General features: G+C 43.6%; 1 protein-coding gene across 1 annotated transcript in view; it reads left to right on the top strand.

Annotated features, from left to right (window-relative positions):
* The window catches only part of LOC120054257 (voltage-dependent R-type calcium channel subunit alpha-1E-like), a 128,213-nt gene that overhangs the window by 3,420 nt on the left and 103,384 nt on the right, over nt 1-21,409 (top strand). Inside the window, 2 exon segments of the mRNA XM_039001681.1 lie at nt 1,856-1,961; nt 3,125-3,264. Coding sequence (XP_038857609.1) covers nt 1,856-1,961; nt 3,125-3,264 — 246 coding nt within the window.

Below are 21,409 nucleotides of genomic sequence, written 5' to 3'. Positions count from 1 at the left end.
CATGTTTGTTTAAAATCATGTTCCCCTCTTCAGTAACCCAGACTCAGTCATAGTGATTGGTTATTTTCATCCATATGTGTCATGAGGTTTGAATCCAGTCTAAAAACACAGATGCACCCTGTATCACATTCCATCTCCACTGCTATTTTTAACCTGTTTGAGAAGCGGGAGCCAGCCCAAACTTGTCAATATGACTCACACATCCCCACAAGCCCTCATTACAAAGTCCCTTCGTGAATAAATTACACAGTTTCCCCAGAAGACAGTTCATGAATGATAAAACTGAATTATACATATTGGGATAAAAAACCTTGAGGTTTCTCCGCAGCCTCATGCCTCCTCAATATAGGCTGATTATAAGATGATACTGTAGATACACCTGTCCCTGGAGAAATCACACTTCTCTTATTGGATGATATAAACACACATGGCTTTGTGTATGTATTTAATATATTGTGTAAATGACTCTGAATGGAGAAGAGTGGATTTTAAATGCAAATTAAATGAATAAGGCAGGTTTTGATTGTCAGGAGGGTGGTTGCAACATGTGGGCAGTCGCAATAGCTCTGACTGACGCCCATTAAATGTGAGCGCTGACTTTTGGCCGAGAGGAGCCTGTTGCCGTGGATACCTCTCACCTCTCTCTCTATCTCTCTCTTCTCTCCTCCCCTCTCTCTCTGAGTGCAGTGTCAGTGCTCTTGTGTTTCAGGGGATGGAGGTAGGGTGTGGTTGTGGAGGAGGGCCCATAACAGAGAGAATCATGGGAGGTTGGGTCCCATTTTGTGAGACAGTAACAGCTACGGTAGCACAGTTTTCTATAAGTCCTGGTTGAATATAGTTTGTTCAGTGCTCCCATTAGAGCAGGCCAGGAAGTATTTAAACCTAGCAGAATGGTAAAAGTGTGACGGTATGGGAGCTTCTGTTTATTTAGTTCTTCAATGCTCAGACGATGAGGGGCATCCCTGTGTGACCCTCCAGGCAGCAGCTCCAGCTGCCAGCTCTGTTTGCATTGATCTCTTTCTCTTCCTCCCTCTCTCCTTCTCTCCCCCTCTCTCTCCACTGAGGAGATTTAGGCTCCCTCGTTCTCTACCTCTTTTTTCCACACAGCCAAAATAAATCCAGTGCCCACGCACAAAATTTGAGAAATACACATCCTTGGTTTCATCCCTGTGCTCCATTTAAACCTCCAACCACCAGGGGTCCCTTGGTACAAGTTGTACGCTTGTAGTAAAGTGCCCTTATTTGTAGGATCAGACTCCTGATCTTCCCACACATCCCCAGTGTGCCTATACTCGCCTCTCCTCCAGCTCTCCTACAGCTTTCAGGGTTATGGCCTGTCTCCTGCTACTGTCCCCAGCTATTGTGTACAGCAGTCTCCTGCCCCTCTCCATGGCTGGCTGGCTGGTTGGACAGCCTCAGGGCATTGTGAGGAGCTGACAGCCAGGGCCTCTGTGTGCCAGCCAGCTGTATGGAGGAGAGGAGGAGGCAGCAGCCCTCTGCCAGGTGCTCAGCAGCAGGCTAGATTCACACTGGTCTGCCTGCCAACAGAGAAGTCAGAAGAATAGATGCATCCTGACATTCAATCAATGAGAGGAATTGTCATCAGATGTCTTAGGAGGGTGGTGTTTTAGATAGAGCTGATGATACTGTCATCCTTGTCATTCTGTATGGGGATTATTAGGCCTCAGCACTCTATGATATATCTCTCTCATGGTGGGACAGAAATACTGCATTATGTTTTTGAATATCACAGGTTACTGTATTTGGAAAACTGTGACTTTGAAATTAGATAGAAGAACAGGATTTATGTGAGGTATATTGTGACAAAGGATTCTTCCTTAACTTGTTGCTTCACTCCGTTTGAGTACATGATCTTAGCCACCATCATCGCCAACTGTATCGTACTGGCTTTGGAGCAGCACCTGCCTGGAGAGGACAAGACTCCCATGTCCAAGAGACTGGTGAGTCAACCATCTACTAATGCACTGTGTCTTCATTCAGTTATTATCAGTGGGATTCTCTAACCTTACGGAGTCTTATTTAAAAAACACTAATTACTTCCCAATTTCTTCTTCATGAAGCTTGATATTTATTTAAAACCTGAAATGTTCTCCAAAGATTATGTGGATAATTGCAGCAAAACGAGAACACAAAGTCTTGTTTTATTTCTTTATAGTACATTGTTAGCTTAGAATTTAGTGTTTTGTGGAAGGCACTCCCATTTTTCTGAGTTACTGTGTGGTGTTGCTGCATTGTTTATTCATGAATTCTGAATTCAGTATACCCATTAAACCAGGTCCAAACCGGGCTGTATCCTCTCAGTTCCCTACTGTCTATGAATGCCCAACACAGAAGAGTACACTGTGTACTACTGTGACATTTATTATAAACCGGGTAGTTTGGGTCCTGGATGGTGATTTGCTGAAATAGCTTTTCAGCCGTGTGTATATTTGACAATATGTCATTGGTATGATGCAAAAATACTTGTTTACTGTTTTATTTATGTTGGTAACCAGTTGATAATAGCTATAAGGCACCTCTGGGGTTTGTGGTATATGGCCAATATACCACACACCCCTTGGGCCTTATTGCTTAAATATAGCCTGCTATTATATGGGTGTTTTGGCAAGTCACAGTTATCACCTCTAGCTTGTTAGTAGCTCCTTAGTTTTACAGTTGTGTTTTACAGTTTCGTCCAGTAGAGTGAGAAACTAGCTGGATTAATTGGTTCTCATTCTATAGCTATTAGAGCCACAGCCCACCTCTATATTATCATGCTAAGTGCATCTGAGCGCATGAGAGTGCTTACCTACCCGCTGAGAGAAAAGTGTAATTAATCCTTTCCTGAGCATGTGTAAGGGTTAGAGAGAAGGGCAAAACAGCAATGATTAGAAAATGATTGTTTGTTATGTAGTACCTATATTCAATAGGGTTATAGTATATGCATCTCCTTTTCCACAGATTTCTGTTTTTTTCTAAAGTGTGAAAGTGTTTTTTCTAAAGTGTGATAAATGTGTTCACACACACAATACTGTTATTGTATAAGCCTCTGTTCTGTGACCTTTCATATTAATATGACCATTTTGTGCTGTATTTGTCTGATGTGTCCGTTTTTAATTCACAGGAAAAGACAGAGCCTTACTTCATTGGGATGTTCTGCTTTGAAGCTGGGATTAAGGTTGTGGCGTTGGGATTTGTACTCCATAAAGGCTCCTACTTGAGGAACGGCTGGAACGTCATGGACTTCATTGTGGTTCTGAGTGGGTGAGTAGCCTGGCTGTCTCAGTGAGCTGAGACACTACAGGACTGTTAACTACTACTGCTGTATTACATTCTCCTGTTTTGACAACATGTTTATGGCTGCTTCCTCAAATAACACAGTCGTATTGCACTTGCACTAGCCTAGTTCATAAAAAAAAATTTTTTTATTTTTTTATTGAATGTTCGTCAATGTTACTGGTGTGTTTAATCGACTATTTTATATGTATTAGACTTTATCAGATGGATGGTTATCTGTTGTTAATTTCCTGGAAGGAGTTGAATACATTTCTGAGGCAAATATCGTAGCACATCTTCTCAGTTCTGATGCCAAGCACAAAAAACACTGTCCATGGAATAATCTGATTTTGCGGAGGCATAGCTTTAGGGCTCTTGGTGTCGTCCACTAAAATAACACACAAGATTGCAGTTTACCTTTTACAAACAATGAAAGGAATGAACTGTCTTGACTCCTGGAGCAAATTATTGCAGTGGTCAATGGAACGGTTACTGCAGGTTATTTGCAGAGTGGCCTTTGATTTACAATACAATACCTAAAAGGGGTAAGGGATTCTCTTGAAAGGCTGAGGTATGGAGGACAAAGACAGTTTATCCTGTCTAGCCCAGGCGTTCCGCTAGCGGAACTCCTCCCATATTCCACTGAAAAGGCAGAGCGCGAAATTCAAAATATATTTTTTAGAAATATTTAACTTTCACACATTAACAAGTCCAATACAGCTAATGAAAGATACACATCTTGTGAATCCAGCCAACATGTCCGATTTTTTAAATGTTTTACAGGGAAAACACAATATATATTTATGTTAGCTCACCAACAAATAGAAAAAAGCACAGACATTTTTCACAGCACAGGTAGCATGCACAAAATCAACCAAACTAACCTAGAACAAACCAAAGAAACAACTTCATCAGATGACAGTCTTATAACATGTTATACAATAAATCTATGTTTTGTTCGAAAAATGTGCATATTTCAGGTATAAATCATAGTTTACATTGCGGCTACAATCAGAAATTGCACCGAAAGCAGCCAGAATAATTACAGACACCAACGTGACATACCGAAATACTCATCATAAAACATTTCTGAAAAATACATGGTGTATAGCAAATGAAAGACAAAGATCTTGTGAATACAGCCAATATTTCCGATTTCTTAAGTGTTTTACAGCGAAAACACAATATAGCATTATATTAGCTTACTACAATAGCCTACCACACTACCGCATTCATTCATCAAGGCACGTTAGCGATAGCAATAGGCACGTTAGCGTTAGCGAATAAACCAGCAAAAGATATTAAATTTCACTAACCTTCATAAACCTTCCTCAGATGACAGTCCTATAACATCAGGTTATACATACACTTATGTTTTGTTCGAAAATGTGCATATTTAGAGCTGAAATCCGTGGTTATACAACGTAGCATAACGTAGCATAACGTGCTAACGTAGCATCTTTTTCCCAGAATGTGCGGATATTTCTATTAGACTCTCACCTATTCTGACCAAATAGCTATTCATAAACATTACAAAAAAATACATGTTGTATAGGAAACGATAGATCCATTAGTTCTTAATGCAATCGCAGTGTTAGAATTCTAAAAATATCTTCATTACGACATAAGACTTAGTTATGGTAAGGGAATAACCAAAACCTGAGCGCAAAGCTACTAGTACACAGTTCGACAGATATATATGAAATAGCATCACAAAATGGTTCCTACTTTTGCTGATCTTCTATCAGAATGTTGTACAAGGGGTCCTTTGTCCAGAACCGTCTTTGTTTGGATTCAGAACGTTCTTTTTCCCTCTTGAATTAGCAAGCACACTGGCCATGCGGCGCTAAGCTCTCCAACGTCAACAAAGTCAAACAACGCAACACGCCTAACGTCCCGAATAAATTTCAATAATCTAATGAAACTATATTGAAAAAACATACTTTAGGATGATATTGTAACATGTATCAAATAAAATCAAAGCCGGAGATCATATTCGCCCATAACGACAGCTTTCCAGTAGGCAATAACAGGTCCCAACACGCGCTTTGCAGAAAACAGAAAATGGGGGACACGTTGTTCCAAGAGGGCTTATTCAACGTCAGACAGAGATAATCAACTCATTTTTCCTCTCACTTCTTCTTGACATCCGGGTGAAGGTGTATGACGTGCACGTATAGTCATACGTATCATGCCCATTTATAGGCAGTCACTTGAACAGAACATAGATTTCAGACTTTCCACTTCCTGGTCACAAAGTGTGCTGCCAAATGAGTTCTGTTTTACCCACAGACAAAATTCAAACGGTTTTAGAAACTAGAGAGTGTTTTCTATCCAATAGTAATAATAATATGCATATTGTACGAGCAAGAATTGAGTACGAGGCCGTTTAAATTGGGCACGTTTTACCCCAAAAGTGAAAACAGCACCCCCTGTCCTCATCAGGTTATGTTCGTAACAGCACTGCCTGTTAAAAACAGCGGGGCCAACTCTGGTGTCACGCCCTGACCTTAGTATTCTATGTTTTCTGTATTATTTTGGTCAGGTCAGGGAGTGATGAGGGTGGGAATGATTGTTTTGTATTGTCGAGGGTTTTTGTATGTCTAGGTGTCTGTGTGTAATCTAGGCATATGTAGGTCTATGGTGGCCTGAATTGGTTCCCAATCAGAGGCAGCTGTTTATCGTTGTCTCTGATTGGGGATCCTATTTCGGTTGCCATTTTCCAGTTTGGTTTGTGGGTTATTGTCTATGTGAAGTTGCATGTCTGCACTCGTTGTATATAGCGCTCACGTTCGTTTAGTTTTTTTTTGTTTAGTTTGTTTAGTGTTATTTCTTTATTAAAAGAAGTATGTATTCACATCACGCTGCGCCTTGGTCTCCTCACTACGACGAATGTGACAGCTGGTTCACTTCTGCTCCAAATCAAATAGAAATACACACATACGTTCACAGATTAAATATTAATCCATTCCAAAGTGCAAAAGTACAAAGTGTGGCAAGGCTCTTACAGAATTGTACATGTTTCTCTGCGTTTCCTTATTAATGAGTGCAGGCTCACAGTGCTGAATGAGGCCCAGCCGTCTGCTGAAAGGAGGAGAGGAAAAGGAGGAGAGGAGAGAGGGATAAGGTGGTGAGAGAGGGGTGTCAGACTGGGGCAGTGGAGCTCATTTTGGCATATTTAACAAAAGGCTTGTAACTCAGAATGAATTTGTAGCACACTATAGGTCCAATGAATAAGTCCTATGAGTTATTTTCAGAATAACCAGAGCATATAACCAGCACTCTATTATGGTCAGTAAAAATGTAAATTGGCTCTAATGTTGGAGCGTATGTACAGTACTAGAATCAAAAGAATCAAAGTATGTATTGTAACAGTGAGCAGAGCCCATCTGCTACTGCCTAATATGACAGGCTTGTGCTATAACACACTCCACATATGGCTAAAATCACACTCTTAACATGAAATGTTCCTTGCCTCCTTCCCTCTGTGACCCATTGGAAGATCCAGCAGACCAACGTTAGTAGAACACCAGAACACAGGTCCCAGCCGGCTCTCGGGAGAGGACTTCCCTGCCATAGTCAATGTAGTCTGGAGCCTCCCGCGGCCATTTTTGAAAATAGGCCTCCTTACCACTGGAAAGAGATCCCCTGAGCCAGACTGGTGCTCTGTGGTCATTTGAACCGGTCATGGGCTTTAAGGTATTAGGTCGGATAAAGTAATCCTTCTAACCCCCCCCCCTCCCCCTTAAAAGAGTTAGATGCACTATTGTAAAGTGGTTGTTCCACTGGATATCATAAGGTGAATGCACCAATTTGTAAGTCGCTCTGGATAAGAGCGTCTGCTAAATGACTTAAATGTAAATGTAAATGTAAACATAACAGTGTTGTGTTTGGCCTACAGCAGGATTTAGAGTAATCACTCAGCGGGAAACTCTGGATCTTTCTGATGAGGCTTGAAATAAGCTCTCTGGCTTCGAAGATCAGTGAAATACGCTTTTATGATTTTCTCATGTCCACGGGGCCGAGAGTAACAGTGTTATAGTGATCAGATGTTAGGTGGCTCATTTCTGTGATGCCGTGTCCTTAAAGCTCTGATAATGTCTCCTCAACCACACTGCCCTTTACCCCCTCCTCGCCCCTTCTCCACTCCTCTCCTCTCTGGCTGTGTCGTGATGTGTGTCGTGATGTGTGTGTAGATGGTTGTGAGTGGAGATGTTAGCCTTGTCAGATAATCCCAGCCAGGTGAGAGGGGGGTGGTCTGGCTATAGCTATTCTCTCTTCTGCATTAATCACCGCACCACAGCCCAAATTAAAGATTTAATTAAAACACAGCAAGGAGCAGATAATTCAAATTGATTGGTTTACTCCGGTTCACTTTCTCTGTAGACTCCATCTCATCTGGCCTCATTTCCCCCTTAAATGACCTGTCGTGTCTAACCTTTGAGATACACGATTAATACTCTACTCAGACATTTGTCTTCTCACACTGCGTATATTGATAGTCTTACATCTTCCTTTTCAGGTTTTACTGTACATTACATTATTTTCAGGGATACAGTTGAAGTCGGAAGTTTACATACACCTTAGCCAAATACATTTAAACTCAGTTTTTCACAATTCCTGAAATTTAATCCTAGTAAAAATTCCATGACTTAGGTCAGTTAGGATCACCACTTTATTTTAAGAATGTGAAATGTCAGAATAATAGTAGAGAGAATGATTTATTTCAGCTTTTATTTCTTTCATCACATTCCCAGTGGGTCAGAAGTTTACATACACTCAATTAGTATTTGGTAGCATTGCCTTTAAATTGTTGAACTTAGGTCAAACGTTCTGGGTAGCCTTCCACAAGCTTCCCACAATAAATTGGGTGAATTTTGGCCCATTCCTCCTGACAGAGCTGGTGTAACTGAGTCAGGTTTGTAGGCCTCCTTGCTCGCACACGCTTTTTCAGTTCTGCCCACAAATTTTCTATGGGATTGAGGTCAGGGCTTTGTGATGGCCACTCCAATACCTTGACTTTGTTGTCCTTAAGCCATTTTGCCACAACTTTGGAAGTATGCTTGGGGTCATTGTCAATTTGGATGACCCATTTGCGACCAAGCTTTTCCTACCACATGATGCCATCTATTTTGTGAAGTGCACCAGTCCCTCCTGCAGAAAAGCACCCTCACAACATGATGCTGCTACCCCCGTGCTTCACGGTTGGGATGGTGTTCTTCGGCTTGCAAGCCTCCCCCTTTTTCCTCCAAACATAACGATGGTCATTATGGCCAAACAGTTCTATTTTTGTTTCATCAGAACAGAGGACATTTCTCCAAAAAGTACCATCTTTGTCCCCATGTGCAGTTGCAAACCGTAGTCTGGCTTTTTTATGGCGGGTTTGGAGCAGTGGCTTCTTCCTTGCTGAGCGGCCTTTCAGGTTATGTCAATATTGGACTCGTTTTACTGTGGATATAGATACTTTTGTACCGGTTTCCTCCAGCATCTTCACAAGGTCCTTTGCTGTTGTTCTGGGATTGATTTGCACTTTTCACACCAAAGTACGTTCATCTCTAGGAGACAGAACGCGTCTCCTTCCTGAGCGGTATGACGGCTGCGTGGTCCCATGGTGTTTCTAATTACGTATTATTGTTTGTACAGATGAATGTGGTACCTTCAGGCGTTTGGAAATTGCTCCCAAGGATGAACCAAACTTGTGGAGGTCTACAATTGTTTTTCTGAGGTCTTGGCTGATTTCTTTTGATTTTCCCATGATGTCAAGCAAAGAGGCACTGAGTTTGAAGGTAGGCCTTGAAATACATCCACAGGTACACCTCCAATTGACTCAAATTATGTCAATTAGCCTATCAGAAGCTTCTAAAGCCATGACATAATTTTCTGGAATTTTCCGAGCTGTTTAAAGGCACAGTAAACTTAGTGTATGTAAACTTCTGACCCACTGGAATTGTGATACAGTGAATTATAAGTGAAATAATCTGTCTGTAAACAATTTTTGGAAAAATTACTTGTGTCTTGCACAAAGTAGATGTCCTAGCCGACTTGCCAAAACTATAGTTTGTTAACAAGAAATTTGTGGACTGGTTTAAAAACGAGTTTTAATGACTCCAACCTAAGTGTATGTAAACTTCCGACTTCAACTGTATGTGCCGGACGAGTGCATTCCAGTCTCTTGATACTTGATAGACCAAAATCTTGTACTTTTAATGTCAGACAATAGTAATGTAAATTGAATATAAAATTCATGTAGTGTAGGGGGAGCAGTCTGCTTCTCAGATCATTTAGCCAAATTCCTCAAGTTGCTTGGCTTACCAGGCATACAGTATGTATTGTTAGATGACTGTATTTGGCAGTAGTTTCTTACCTCCCCTGTCAGTGACTGGGTCTTGTCAACTGATCTCAGCTTCCAGATGTGACATTCTTGCGTTTCTTTTCATTTTATTACTCTTGGTGAACCTTTCCACTTTCCAGCACTGACCACTAGACAGGTTGACATCTGTGTCATATTTTCTCCACTTTGAATGTACAGAGAGAGTTGAATGATTCATGGACCTGGATGGTAGAAGACATCTGCTTTCTGACTGATAGTAAATCTGGGCACATATCAGCTTCCAGTCAAGCATGACATCAGTCAAGGAAGACATCAGGTCTGGCAGTCTGTTATCACTGATACAGCATGATCGGTATATTTCACATGAAATGGTCCACAGCATGAATACAGTATGCCCCGATCTCACCTTGTAAACATCCCCCTCTGTGGGGGACTTGATGTAGTCTGGAGGTAATTTGATTGTAGGTTTCATTGGTTTCATTTTGAGTATAATGAAGTGAGGTTGAGATGTTTTTTTCTTTATTATTGTTCTGTCCACGGCAACCGTAATGTAATGCAATGAATTTCGCTCCCTCTGTTGTTTTCTCTCACAGACAATCACACTCACAATTCCGGCAGGGGTTTGCAACCTTGTTAAGAAATGAGTGAAGATTATGAGATTTGGTGGTAATAGGGGATGAGTCATCAGTATCCATTCATTATTAATTAACAGATGTGCAGACAGCGGTCAGAGGGAAAAGGAACGGTCTAAGGACGCAACATTATATTTCTCTGCAACTTAAAGGATTTTACAGTATTGCTATTCTCTGCTGTAGCCTACATTTATTTCACTATAAGTTAACCTCTCTGGGATATGTGGGACGCTTGCGTCCAGTGGCCAACATCCAGTGAAAATGCAGAGCGCCAAATTCAAATAAATTACTATAAAAATTTAACTTTCATGAAATCACACATGCAATACACCAAATTAAAGCTACACTTGTTGTGAATCCAGCCAACGTGTCAGATTTCAAAAAGGCTTTACGACGAAAGCACACCAAACGATTATGTTAGGTCAGTACATAGTCACAGAAAAAAATTTCCAGCCAAAGAGAGGAGTCACAAAAAATAGAAATAGAGATAAAATTAATCACTAACCTTTGATGATCTTCATCAGATGACACTCATAGGACTTCATTTTACACAATACATGTATGTTTTGTTAGATTAGGTTCATATTTATATCCAAAAATCTCAGTTTACATTGGCGTGTTACGTTCAGTAATGTTTTGCTTCCAAAACATCCGGTGATTTTGCAGAGAGCCACATCAATTTACAGAAATACTCATCATAAATGTTGATGAAAATACAAGTGTTATGCATGGAATTATAGATAAACTTCTCCTTAATGAAACCGCTGTGTCAGATTTCAAAAAAGCTTTACCGAAAAAGCACACCATGCAATAATCTGAGTAAAGCGCTCAGAGCCCAAACAAGCCATACAGATATCCGCCATGTTGTGGAGTCAACAAAGTCAGAAATAGCATTATAAATATTCACTTACCTTTGATGATCTTCATCAGAATGCACTCCCAGGCATCCCAGTTCCATAATAAATGTTTGATTTGTTCGATAAAGTCCATCATTTATGTCCAAATACCTCCTTTTTGTCCTCGCGTTAGTAAGCAATCCAAACTGACGACGCGCGGGCAGGTCCAGGCGAAAGTTCAGACGAAAAGTCAAATTACAGTTCGTAGAAACATGTCAAACTAAGTATAGAATCAATCTTTAGGATGTTTTTATCATAAATCTTCAATAATGTTCCAACCGGAGAATTCCTTTGTCTGTAGAATTGCGTGACCAGCTCGTGGCACTCTGCCAGACCTCTGACTCATTCAGCCCTCATTCCGCCCTCCTTCACAGTAGAAGCATCAAACAAGGTTCTAAAGACTGTTGACATCTAGTGGAAGCCTTAGGAAGTGCAATATGACCCGATTTCCACTGTATCTTGGATAGGCAAAGAGTTGAAAAACTACAAACCTCAGATTTCCCACCTCCTGGTTGGATTTTTTCTCAGGTTTTTGCCTGCCATATGAGTTCTGTTATACTCACAGACATCATTCAAACAGTTTTAGAAACGTCAGAGTGTTTTCTATCCAAATCTATGTATTATATGCATATTCTAGCTTTTAGGACTGAGTAGCAGGCAGTTTACTCTGGGCACCTTTTTATCCAAGCTACTCAATACTGCCCCCCTGTCCCAAAGAAGTTAAGTGAAAGAGAAAGGGATTTTGTGTGTTCACTTGTGTTTACATGCATATGTGAGAGATATCTCCAACTGTACTCAAATGTCTTCCCACTGGGCATACCACGTCATTTCAACGTGGAAATGTGGGTAATTTTTGGTTGAGATGTTGATCAATGGGATTTCAACCTTGATTCACCCACTCAACAAGACAGCCAGAAGTGTATTGACTTCCCAAAATGTTATCACTGCACTTTCAACCATTTAAAAGCACAACAAAGTTCAAATGAGAATACAATGTGAGATATTTTGTATTTATACAACAACTTATCACTGTGTTATCACTGTGTTTCATCTAATTGCATAACTAAATGACCTGGATTGTAGTTGAGATTACATTAAAAGTGCATAGTGCAAGTGATCAAGGCTGTTCGAGATACTGCACAGATATTTATATTGTGAAGATCTCCACAGACCTGCAACCTTTGCACGCTATCTTGAACATGTACGCTTTCTATGATTACATAAGAAGTTGCAGTAACCTCCATGTGGCCATGGATGAGATACACATTTTAAGGTTGACTAAAAACTGTTACATTAGTTTGTAAGATAGCCTTAACTTTAGGCTATTTACTGTATCGCAAAAGTGATATTGAATTGTGTTTGGTTGTCAATGCAACCAAATATCGACATGTGAAGGAGATATACACTACTGGTCAAAAGTTTTAGAACACCTACTCATTCAAGGGTTTCTCTTTATTTTTTATATTTTCTACATTATAGAATAATAGTGAAGACATCAAAACTATGAAATAACACATATGGAATCATGTAGTAACCAACAAAGTGTTAAACAAATCAAAATATATTTTGTATATGAGATTCTTCAAATAGCCACCCTTTGCCTTGATGACAGCTTTGCACAGTCTTGGCATTCTGTCAAACAGTTTCACCTGGAATGCTTTTCCAAGGAGTTCCCACATATGCTGAGCACTTGTTGGCTGCTTTTCCTTCACACTGCGGTCCAACTCATCCAAAACCATATCAATTTGGTTGAGGTCGGAGGATTGTGGAGACCAGGTCATCTGATGCAGCACTCCATCACTCTCCTTCTTGGTAAAATACCCCTTACACAGCCTGGAGGTGTGTTGGGTCATTGTCCTGTTGAAAAACAAATGATCGGGCCAAACCAGATGGCATGGCGTATCGCTGTAGAATGCTGTGGTAGCCATGCTGGTTAAGTGTGCCTTGAATTCTAAACAAGTCACAGACAGTGTCACCAGCAATGCACCCCCACACCATCACACCTCCTCCCCCGTGCTTCACGGTGGGAACCACACTGAGATCATCCGTTTACCTACTCTGCGTCTCACAAAGACACGGCGAATGGAACCAAAAATCTCAAATTTGGACTCATCAGACCAAAGGACAGATTTACACCGGTCTAATGGCCATGGCTCATGCTTCTTGGCCCAAGCACGTCTCTTCTTATTATTGATGTCCTGTAGTAGTGACTTCTTTGCAGCAATTCGACCATGAAGACCTGATTCACACAGTCTCCTCTGAACAGTTGATGTTGAGATGTTTCTGTTACTTGAACTCTGTGAAGCATTTATTTGGGCTGCAATTTCTGAGGCTGGTAACTCTAATGAACTTATCCTCTGCAGCAGAGGTAACTCTGGGTTTTCCATTCCTGTGGTGGTCCTCATGAGAGCCAGTTTCATCATAGCGCTTGGTGGTTTTTGCAACTGCACTTGAAGAAACTTTCAAAGTTCTTGACTTTAACCGTGTTGACTGACCTTCATGTCTTAAAGTAATGATGGACTGTCGTTTCTCTTTGCTTATTTGAGCTGTTCTTGCCATAATATGGACTTGGTCTTGTACCAAATAGGGCTATGTTCTGTAACCCCCCCCCCCCCCCCATACCTTGTCACAACACAACTGATTGGCTCAAATGTAGGCACACCTGTTAATTTAAATACATTCCAGGTGACTGCTTCATGAAGCTGGTTGAGAGAATTCCAAGAGTGTGCAAAGCTGTCATCAAGGCAAAGGGTTGCTATTTGAAGAATCTCAAATATAAAATATTTTGATTAACACTTTTTTAGTTACTACAAAAATCTAAGTTAAAGAAAGAATCTAACTTTAAATGCACGTTAAATAAAGTTTGATTTGATTTAGTCTTATTCTTTAACTTCGATTTTTGGTTGAAATGGAGATGTGAATCCAACATATTCATTATTATCTTTAAGATTACATTTGACATCAACCAAAGACTGAAACCTTAGGCTTATATGTATTGTCTATTTTTAGTTGAAATGAAACAATAGCTGTTGATAACTTCGCAAATGCTATATAGGCCTAAATAGTATTATGGGTGATATATGACTTATAGAGAGAGTATGGTTACATTTCATTTGCTATGTTAAACCTATCCTTTGGGATGAATTCGATAGCAACAGCGAATCTATTAAGAGATCTCTCAATAATAGTTCTGACAATAGCACATTGGTTATAGTCATTGACACATATCAAAGCTAAGCAGCGCTGGTTTTGGTTTAAATCCTGCATGGGAGACCAAATTAATAGCTGTAGTGTCACGCCCTGGCCTTAGTATTCTTTGTTTTCTTTATTATTTTAGTTAGGTCAGGGTGTGACATGGGGAATGTATGTGTTTTTGTCTTGTCTAGGGGTTTTGTATGTCTATGGCTGCCTAGATTGGTTCTCAATTAGAGGCAGCTGTGGTTCATTGTCTCTGATTGAGAGCCATATTTAAGGCAGCCATAGGCATTAGGTTTTGTGGGAAATTGTCTATGTTTAACGTTTGTAGCTTGTGTATGCACTAACGTTTGTAGCTTCACGGTCGTTTGTTGTTTTGTAAAAGTGTTCGTTTTCGTGTTTCGTCTTCTGAAAATAAAAGAAGATGTATTTCTCTCACGCTGCGCCTTGGTCCGCTTTTTATGACGATCGTGACAGAATTACCCACCAGAACGGGACCAAGCAGCGTGTCAAGCGGCAGCAGGAACATACACAGGATTTATGGCAATGGATGCAGGATCTGGACTATACTACGTGGGAGGAGATCGACAGGTGGGCGATCGACCCAGGGCGAATGCCGGAGCCCGCCTGGGATTCTCTGGAACAGTGCGAGGAGGGATACCGGCAAATGGAGGCAGCACGACGACGCGGTAGGAAGCCTGTGAGTCAGCCCAAAAGATTTCTTGGGGGGGGGCTACAAGGGAGTGTGGCGAAGTCAGGTAGGAGACCTGCGCCAACTCCCCGAGCTTACCGTGGAGCGCGAAAGTACGGGCAGACACCGTGTTATGCGGTAGAGCGCACGGTGTCTCCTGTACGTGTGCATAGCCCGGTGCGGGTTATTCCACCTCCCCGCACTGGCAGGGCTAGATTGGGCATTGAGCCAGGTGCCATGAAGCCGGCTCAACGCGTCTGGTCTCCAGAGCGTCTCCTCGGGCCGGCATACATGGCACCAGCCTTACGCATGGTGTCCCCGGTTCGCCTACACAGCCCAGTGCGGGTTATTCCACCTCCCCGCACTGGTCGGGCTACGGGGAGCATACAACCAGGTAAGGTTGGGCAGGCTCAGTGCTCAAGGGAGCCAGTACCCTGCACGGTCCGGTATTTCCGGCGCCACCTCCCCGCCCCAGCCCAGTACCACCAGTGCCTACACCACGCACCAGGCTTCCTGTGCGTCTCCAGAGCCCTGTTCCTCCTCCACGCACTAGCCCTGTGGTGCGTGTCTCCAGCCTATTACCACCAGTGCCTACACCACGCACCAAGCCTCCTGTGCGTCTCCAGAGTCCTGTGCGTCCTGTTGCTGCTCCCCGCACTAGCCCTGAGATGCGTGTCCCCAGCCCGGTATCACCAGTTCCGGGCACCACGCACTAGGCCTAATGTGCGTCTCCAGGGTCCAGTATGCCCTGTTCCTTCTCCCCGCACTAGCCTTCAGGTGCGTGTCCCCAGCCCGGTACCTCCAGTTCCGGTACCACGCACCAAGCCTCCTGTGCGTCTCCGGAGCCCTGTACGCACTGTTCCTTCTCCCCGCACTCGCCCTGAGGTGCGTGCCCTCAGCCCGGTACCACCAGTTCCGGTACCACGCACCAGGCCTACTGTGCGCCTCAGCAGGTCAGAGTCGGCCGTCTGCCCAACGCCGCCTGCACTGCTCGTCTGCCCAGCGCCGTCTGAGCTGCCTGCCTGCCCAGCGCCGTCTGAGCCATCCGTCTGCCCAGCGCCATCTGAGCCATCCGTCTGCCCAGCGCCATCTGAGCCATCCGTCTGCCCAGCGCCATCTGAGCCATCCGTCTGCCCAGCGCCATCTGAGCCATCCGTCTGCCCAGCGCCATCTGAGCCATCCGTCTGCCCAGCGCCATTAGAGCCATCCGTCTGCCCAGCGCCATTAGAGCCATCCGTCTGTCCCGAGCCATTAGAGCCGCCCGTCTGTCCAGAGCCGTCAGAGCCGTTCGTCAGTCAGGAGCCTCTAGAGCCGCCAGTCAGCCAGGATCCGCCAGAGCCGCCAACCAGCCAGGATCTTCCAGAGCCGCCAGTCAGCCAGGATCTGCCAGAGCCGCCAGTCAGCCAGGATCTGCCAGAGCCGCCAATCAGCCAGGATCTGCCAGAGCCGCCAATCAGCCAGGATCTGCCAGAGCCGCCAATCAGCCAGGATCTGCCAGAGCCGCCAATCAGCCAGGATCTGCCAGAGCCGCCAGCCATGAGCAGCCAGAGTCGCCAGCCAGCCATGAGCAGCCAGAGTCGCCAGCCAGCCATGAGCAGCCAGAGTCGCCAGCCAGCCATGAGCAGCCAGAGTCGCCAGCCAGCCATGAGCAGCCAGAGTCGCCAGCCAGCCATGAGCAGCCAGAGTCGCCAGCCAGCCATGAGCAGCCAGAGTCGCAAACCAGCCATGAGCAGCCAGAGTCGCCAGCCAGCCATGAGCAGCCAGAGTCGCCAGCCAGCCATGAGCAGCCAGAATCGCCAGCCAGCCATGAGCAGCCAGAGCCTACCGCCAGCCAGGATCTACCTGAGACACCAAAGCTGGTATTGACAATGGTGGAGTGGGGGTCACGTCCCGCACCCGAGCCGCCGCCATAGGAAGGCCCACCCCGGACCCTCCCCTTCTGTGTTAGGTTTTGCGGCCGGAGTCCGCACCTTTGGGGGGGGTACTGTCACGCCCTGGCCTTAGTATTCTTTGTTTTCTTTATTATTTTAGTTAGGTCAGGGTGTGACATGGGGAATGTATGTGTTTTTGTCTTGTCTAGGGGTTTTGTATGTCTATGGCTGCCTAGATTGGTTCTCAATTAGAGGCAACTGTGGTTCATTGTCTCTGATTGAGAGCCATATTTAAGGCAGCCATAGGCATTGGGTTTTGTGGGAAATTGTCTATGTTTAACGTTTGTAGCTTGTGTATGCACTAACGTTTGTAGCTTCACGGTCGTTTGTTGTTTTGTTTTGTAAAAGTGTTCGTTTTCGTGTTTCGTCTTCTGAAAATAAAATATGTATTTCTCTCACGCTGCGCCTTGGTCCGCTTCTTATGACGATCGTGACATGTAGATAGATGATAGGTGCTGCATAGCCTATTTTCTTCTGATAGTGGATACAATGTTGAAGATCTGACATTGTTTTAAAGGTACAAATTCAACATATTTTATACAAGGTTTGTCTATGATGAATATTGGTTACCATGATGACACAATTATGTGGTTGCAATTTCCCCCTGAAAACAACAATTAAGGACTTCTTGCAAATTCAATGTGCACAACATGAAAAGTATGTGGACAAAAGTATGTGGACACCTGCTCGTCGAACATCTCATTCCAAAATCATGGGCATTAATATGGAGTTGGTCCCCCTTTGCTGCAATAACAGTCTCCACTCCTGGGAAGGCTTTCCACTAGATGTTGGAACATTGCTGCGGGTACTTCCATTCAGCCACAAGAGCACTAGTGAGGTTGGCCGCTGATGTTGGGCAATTAGGCCTGGCTCGCAGTCGGCGTTCCAATTCATCCCAAAGGTGTTCGATGGGGTTGAGGTCAGGGCTCTGTGCAAGCCAGTCAAGTTCTTCCACACAAACCATTTCTGTATGAACCTCGCTTTGTGCACAGGGGCATTGTCATGCTGAAACAGGAAAGGGCCTTCCCCGAACCATGAAAAACAGCCCCACTCCATTCTTCCTCCTCGACCTAACTGTCAGATGGTGAAGCGTCATTCATCACTCCAGAGAACGGGTTTCCACTGCACCAGAATCCAATGACGGCGAGCTTTACACCACTCCAGCCAATGCTTGGCATTGCGCATGGGGATCTTAGGCTTGTGTGCGGCTGCTCAGCCATGGAAACCCATTTCAAGAAGCTCCTGACAAACGGTTCTTGTGCTGACGATTTTTACGCGCTGCGCGCTTCAGCACTCCCGTTCTGTAAGCGTGTGTGACCTATCACTTTGCGGCTGAGTCGTTGTTGCTCCGAGACGTTTCCACTTCACAATAACAGAACTTCCAGTTGACCGCGACAGCTCTAGCTGGGTAAAAATTTTATGAAATGACTTGTTGGAAAGGTAGCACCTTAGGCCATTTTACTGCAGTGTTTGTCTATGGAGATTGCATGGCTGTGTGCTCGATTTTATACACCTGTCAGCATGGATGTGGCTGAAATAGCCAAATCCACTAATTTGGGGGTGTCCACATAATTCTGTATATATAGTGTATTTTCCACATACTGTAGATTCCACGTCACAATATGTTGCAAATTACATTGAAACAACGTTGATTCAACCGGTTTGTACCCAGTGGGTTGTGTGTTTTTGGAAGCTTAACACAAGGTAAACACAGGAAGTGCAGATTTGCCTACCGCACTATAGCAGTAGATTAAAAAAGACCTGATTAGTGCTGTGAATGTGAGTGGGAGGGTAAATGGATTGCCTATCAAGGCTAACGCCTGTTATCGGCCAGCTGTGGACTGTAGTGATTTAAATGCAAATACAATGTTGCTAATCTTAGGCCTGGTTACAAGTGGAAACGTCCCCAGCACCATGTAGAAGAGAAGACAAGAATCCCCCCATGCGTAATGGTATTAATTGGCACCTTGGTCCTGGTGGCACGCAACCCCTCTATTAGACTGAGAACACAAGACACTGAGCTCCTCCCTCACAGGCCCCACTGTGACAATGGCACTGCTCTGAGTGTGTCACTGCTCTGTGTCACAGTGCCGTGCCACACTCACACTGGAAAGAGTGAGTTCATCCATATAATTTACAGTATTTAATTGTGTCTGATTACATCAATTTCTGTAACCTTGACTTGAGCTTCAGATTACTAGAATAATTGCTAGATTTAAGATCTACAGGTGCCAGAATACACTGACAATATTTTGCGAAAGCAGCAGCTACTCTTCCTGGGGTCCACACAAAACATAAAACATGACATAATACATGAATAGACAAGAACAGCTCAAGGACAGGCACAAATAGCCTACATATCAGTAAATACACACAAACTATCTAGGTCAAATAGGGGAGAGTCATTGTGCTTTGAGGTGTTGCTTTATCCGTTTTTTTAAACCAGGTTTGCTGTTCATTTGAGCAATATGAGATGGAAGGGAGTTCCATGCAATAATGGCGCTACAGTATATAATACTGTACACTTTCTTGATTTCTTTCTGCATTTGGGGACTGTGAAAAGACCCCTGGTGGCATTTCTGGTGGGGTAAGTGTGTGTCAGAGCTGTGTGTAAGTCAGTGGCGGTCGGTGCCGTTGAAGATGAGGGAGGATGCACATTTATTTTTATGAACATGGCCTTATTTCTATTACAGCATATTGGATGACTGTCACTCATATTCCATTCACCTAGCTCAATGTAACATCGGTTTAGGCTACTACATGATACTCAAATTTTCCCTGTACCCATCATGAGGTTGCTACAACCTAGCCTATGAAGGAAAGTTTACAAAAGTAGGTGCACAGGTCGAGAGAATTTTGAGTAATCAAGATGACAGACAGTGACACATTCAATACCACATTGCACACTCTTGTCTGAATCTAGCTGATCTAGGGTATAATCATTAGTCCAACAGTTGCAAACAAGAGTTTCTATTGGACAAATGTAGGTATGTTTATTCCCGTTGTGTTTTTCAGCAGAATCGATGCAATGAATACACACCTGATCACATGCAAACACAGTTCACTTTCATACGAGACACATGCAAACAGCTTGTTGTATTTATAATTCCTTCCTGCATCTATCTATGCGCTCTCCTCCTCTCACCTTTTCCCTTCACTTGTGGACTTCAGTGCAGAACACATCAGCTCTCTGTGACCAGGCGAAAAAACATTTCCAAGCCAAACCTTCATATCATGACTGCTGGCCGCTACAGACAGTCTACATTGTTGTCATGTCATAGTCAACGTTGCTGTTTTGGTTAGTGATTATTGTCTTATTTCACTGTAGAGCCTCCAGCCCTGCTCAATATGCCTTAGCTAGCCCTTTTGTTCTACCTCCCACACATGCAGTGACCTCATCTGGTTTAAATGATGTCTCTAGAGACAAAACCTCTCTCATCGTCACTCAAACCCTAGGTTTACCTCCACTGTATTCACATTCTACCATACCCTTGTCGGTACATTATGCCTTGAATCTATTTTTCCACGCACAGAAACCTGCTCCTTTTACTCTCTGTTCCGAACGCACTAGACGACCAGTTCTTATAGCCTTTAGCCGTACCCTTATCCTACTCCTCCTCTGTTCCACTGGTGATGTAGAGGTTAATCCAGGCCCTGCAGCGCCTATCTCCACTCCCATTCCCCAGGCGCTCTCATTTGTTGACTTCTGTAACCATAAAAGCCTTGGTTTCATGCATGTTAACATTAGAAGCCTCCTCCCTAAGTTTGTTTTATTCACTGATTTAGCACACTCTGCCAACCCGGATGTCCTAGCCGTGTCTGAATCCTGGCTTAGGAAGGCCACCAAAAATGCAGAAATTTCCATCCCTAACGATAACATTTTCTGACAAGATAGAACTGCCGAAGGGGGCGAAGTTGCAATCTACTGCAGAGATAGCCTGCAGAGTTCTGTCATACTATCCAGGTCTGTGCCCAAACAATTCAAGCTTCTACTTCTAAAAATCCACCTTTCCAGAAACAAGTCTCTCACCGTTGCCGCTTGTTAAAGACCACCTTCTGCCCCCAGCTGTGCCCTGGACACCATATGTGAATTGATTTCCCCCCATCTATCTTCAGGCCTCGTACTGTTAGGTGACCTAAACTGGGCTTAACACCCCGGTCGTCCTTCAATCTAAGCTAGATAGCCTCAATCTCACACAATTTATCAATGAACCTACTAGGTACAATCCCAAATCCGTAAACACGGGCACCCTCATAGATATCATCCTGACCAACTTGCCCTCCAAATACACCTCTGCTGTCTTCAACCAGGATCTCAGTGATCACTGCCTCATTGCCTGCGTCCATAATGGGTCTGCGGTCAAACGACCTAAAACACTTCAGCGAGCAGGCCTTTCTAATCGACCTGGCCCGGGTATCCTGGAAGGATATTGACCTCATTCCGTCAGTAGAGGATG

Source organism: Salvelinus namaycush, chromosome 10 (genome assembly GCF_016432855.1).
Source record: "Salvelinus namaycush isolate Seneca chromosome 10, SaNama_1.0, whole genome shotgun sequence".
Taxonomy (NCBI): domain Eukaryota; kingdom Metazoa; phylum Chordata; class Actinopteri; order Salmoniformes; family Salmonidae; genus Salvelinus; species Salvelinus namaycush.
The sequence above is the reverse complement of the archived record's forward strand: the minus strand, read 5'-3'. Positions and strand labels throughout refer to the sequence as shown.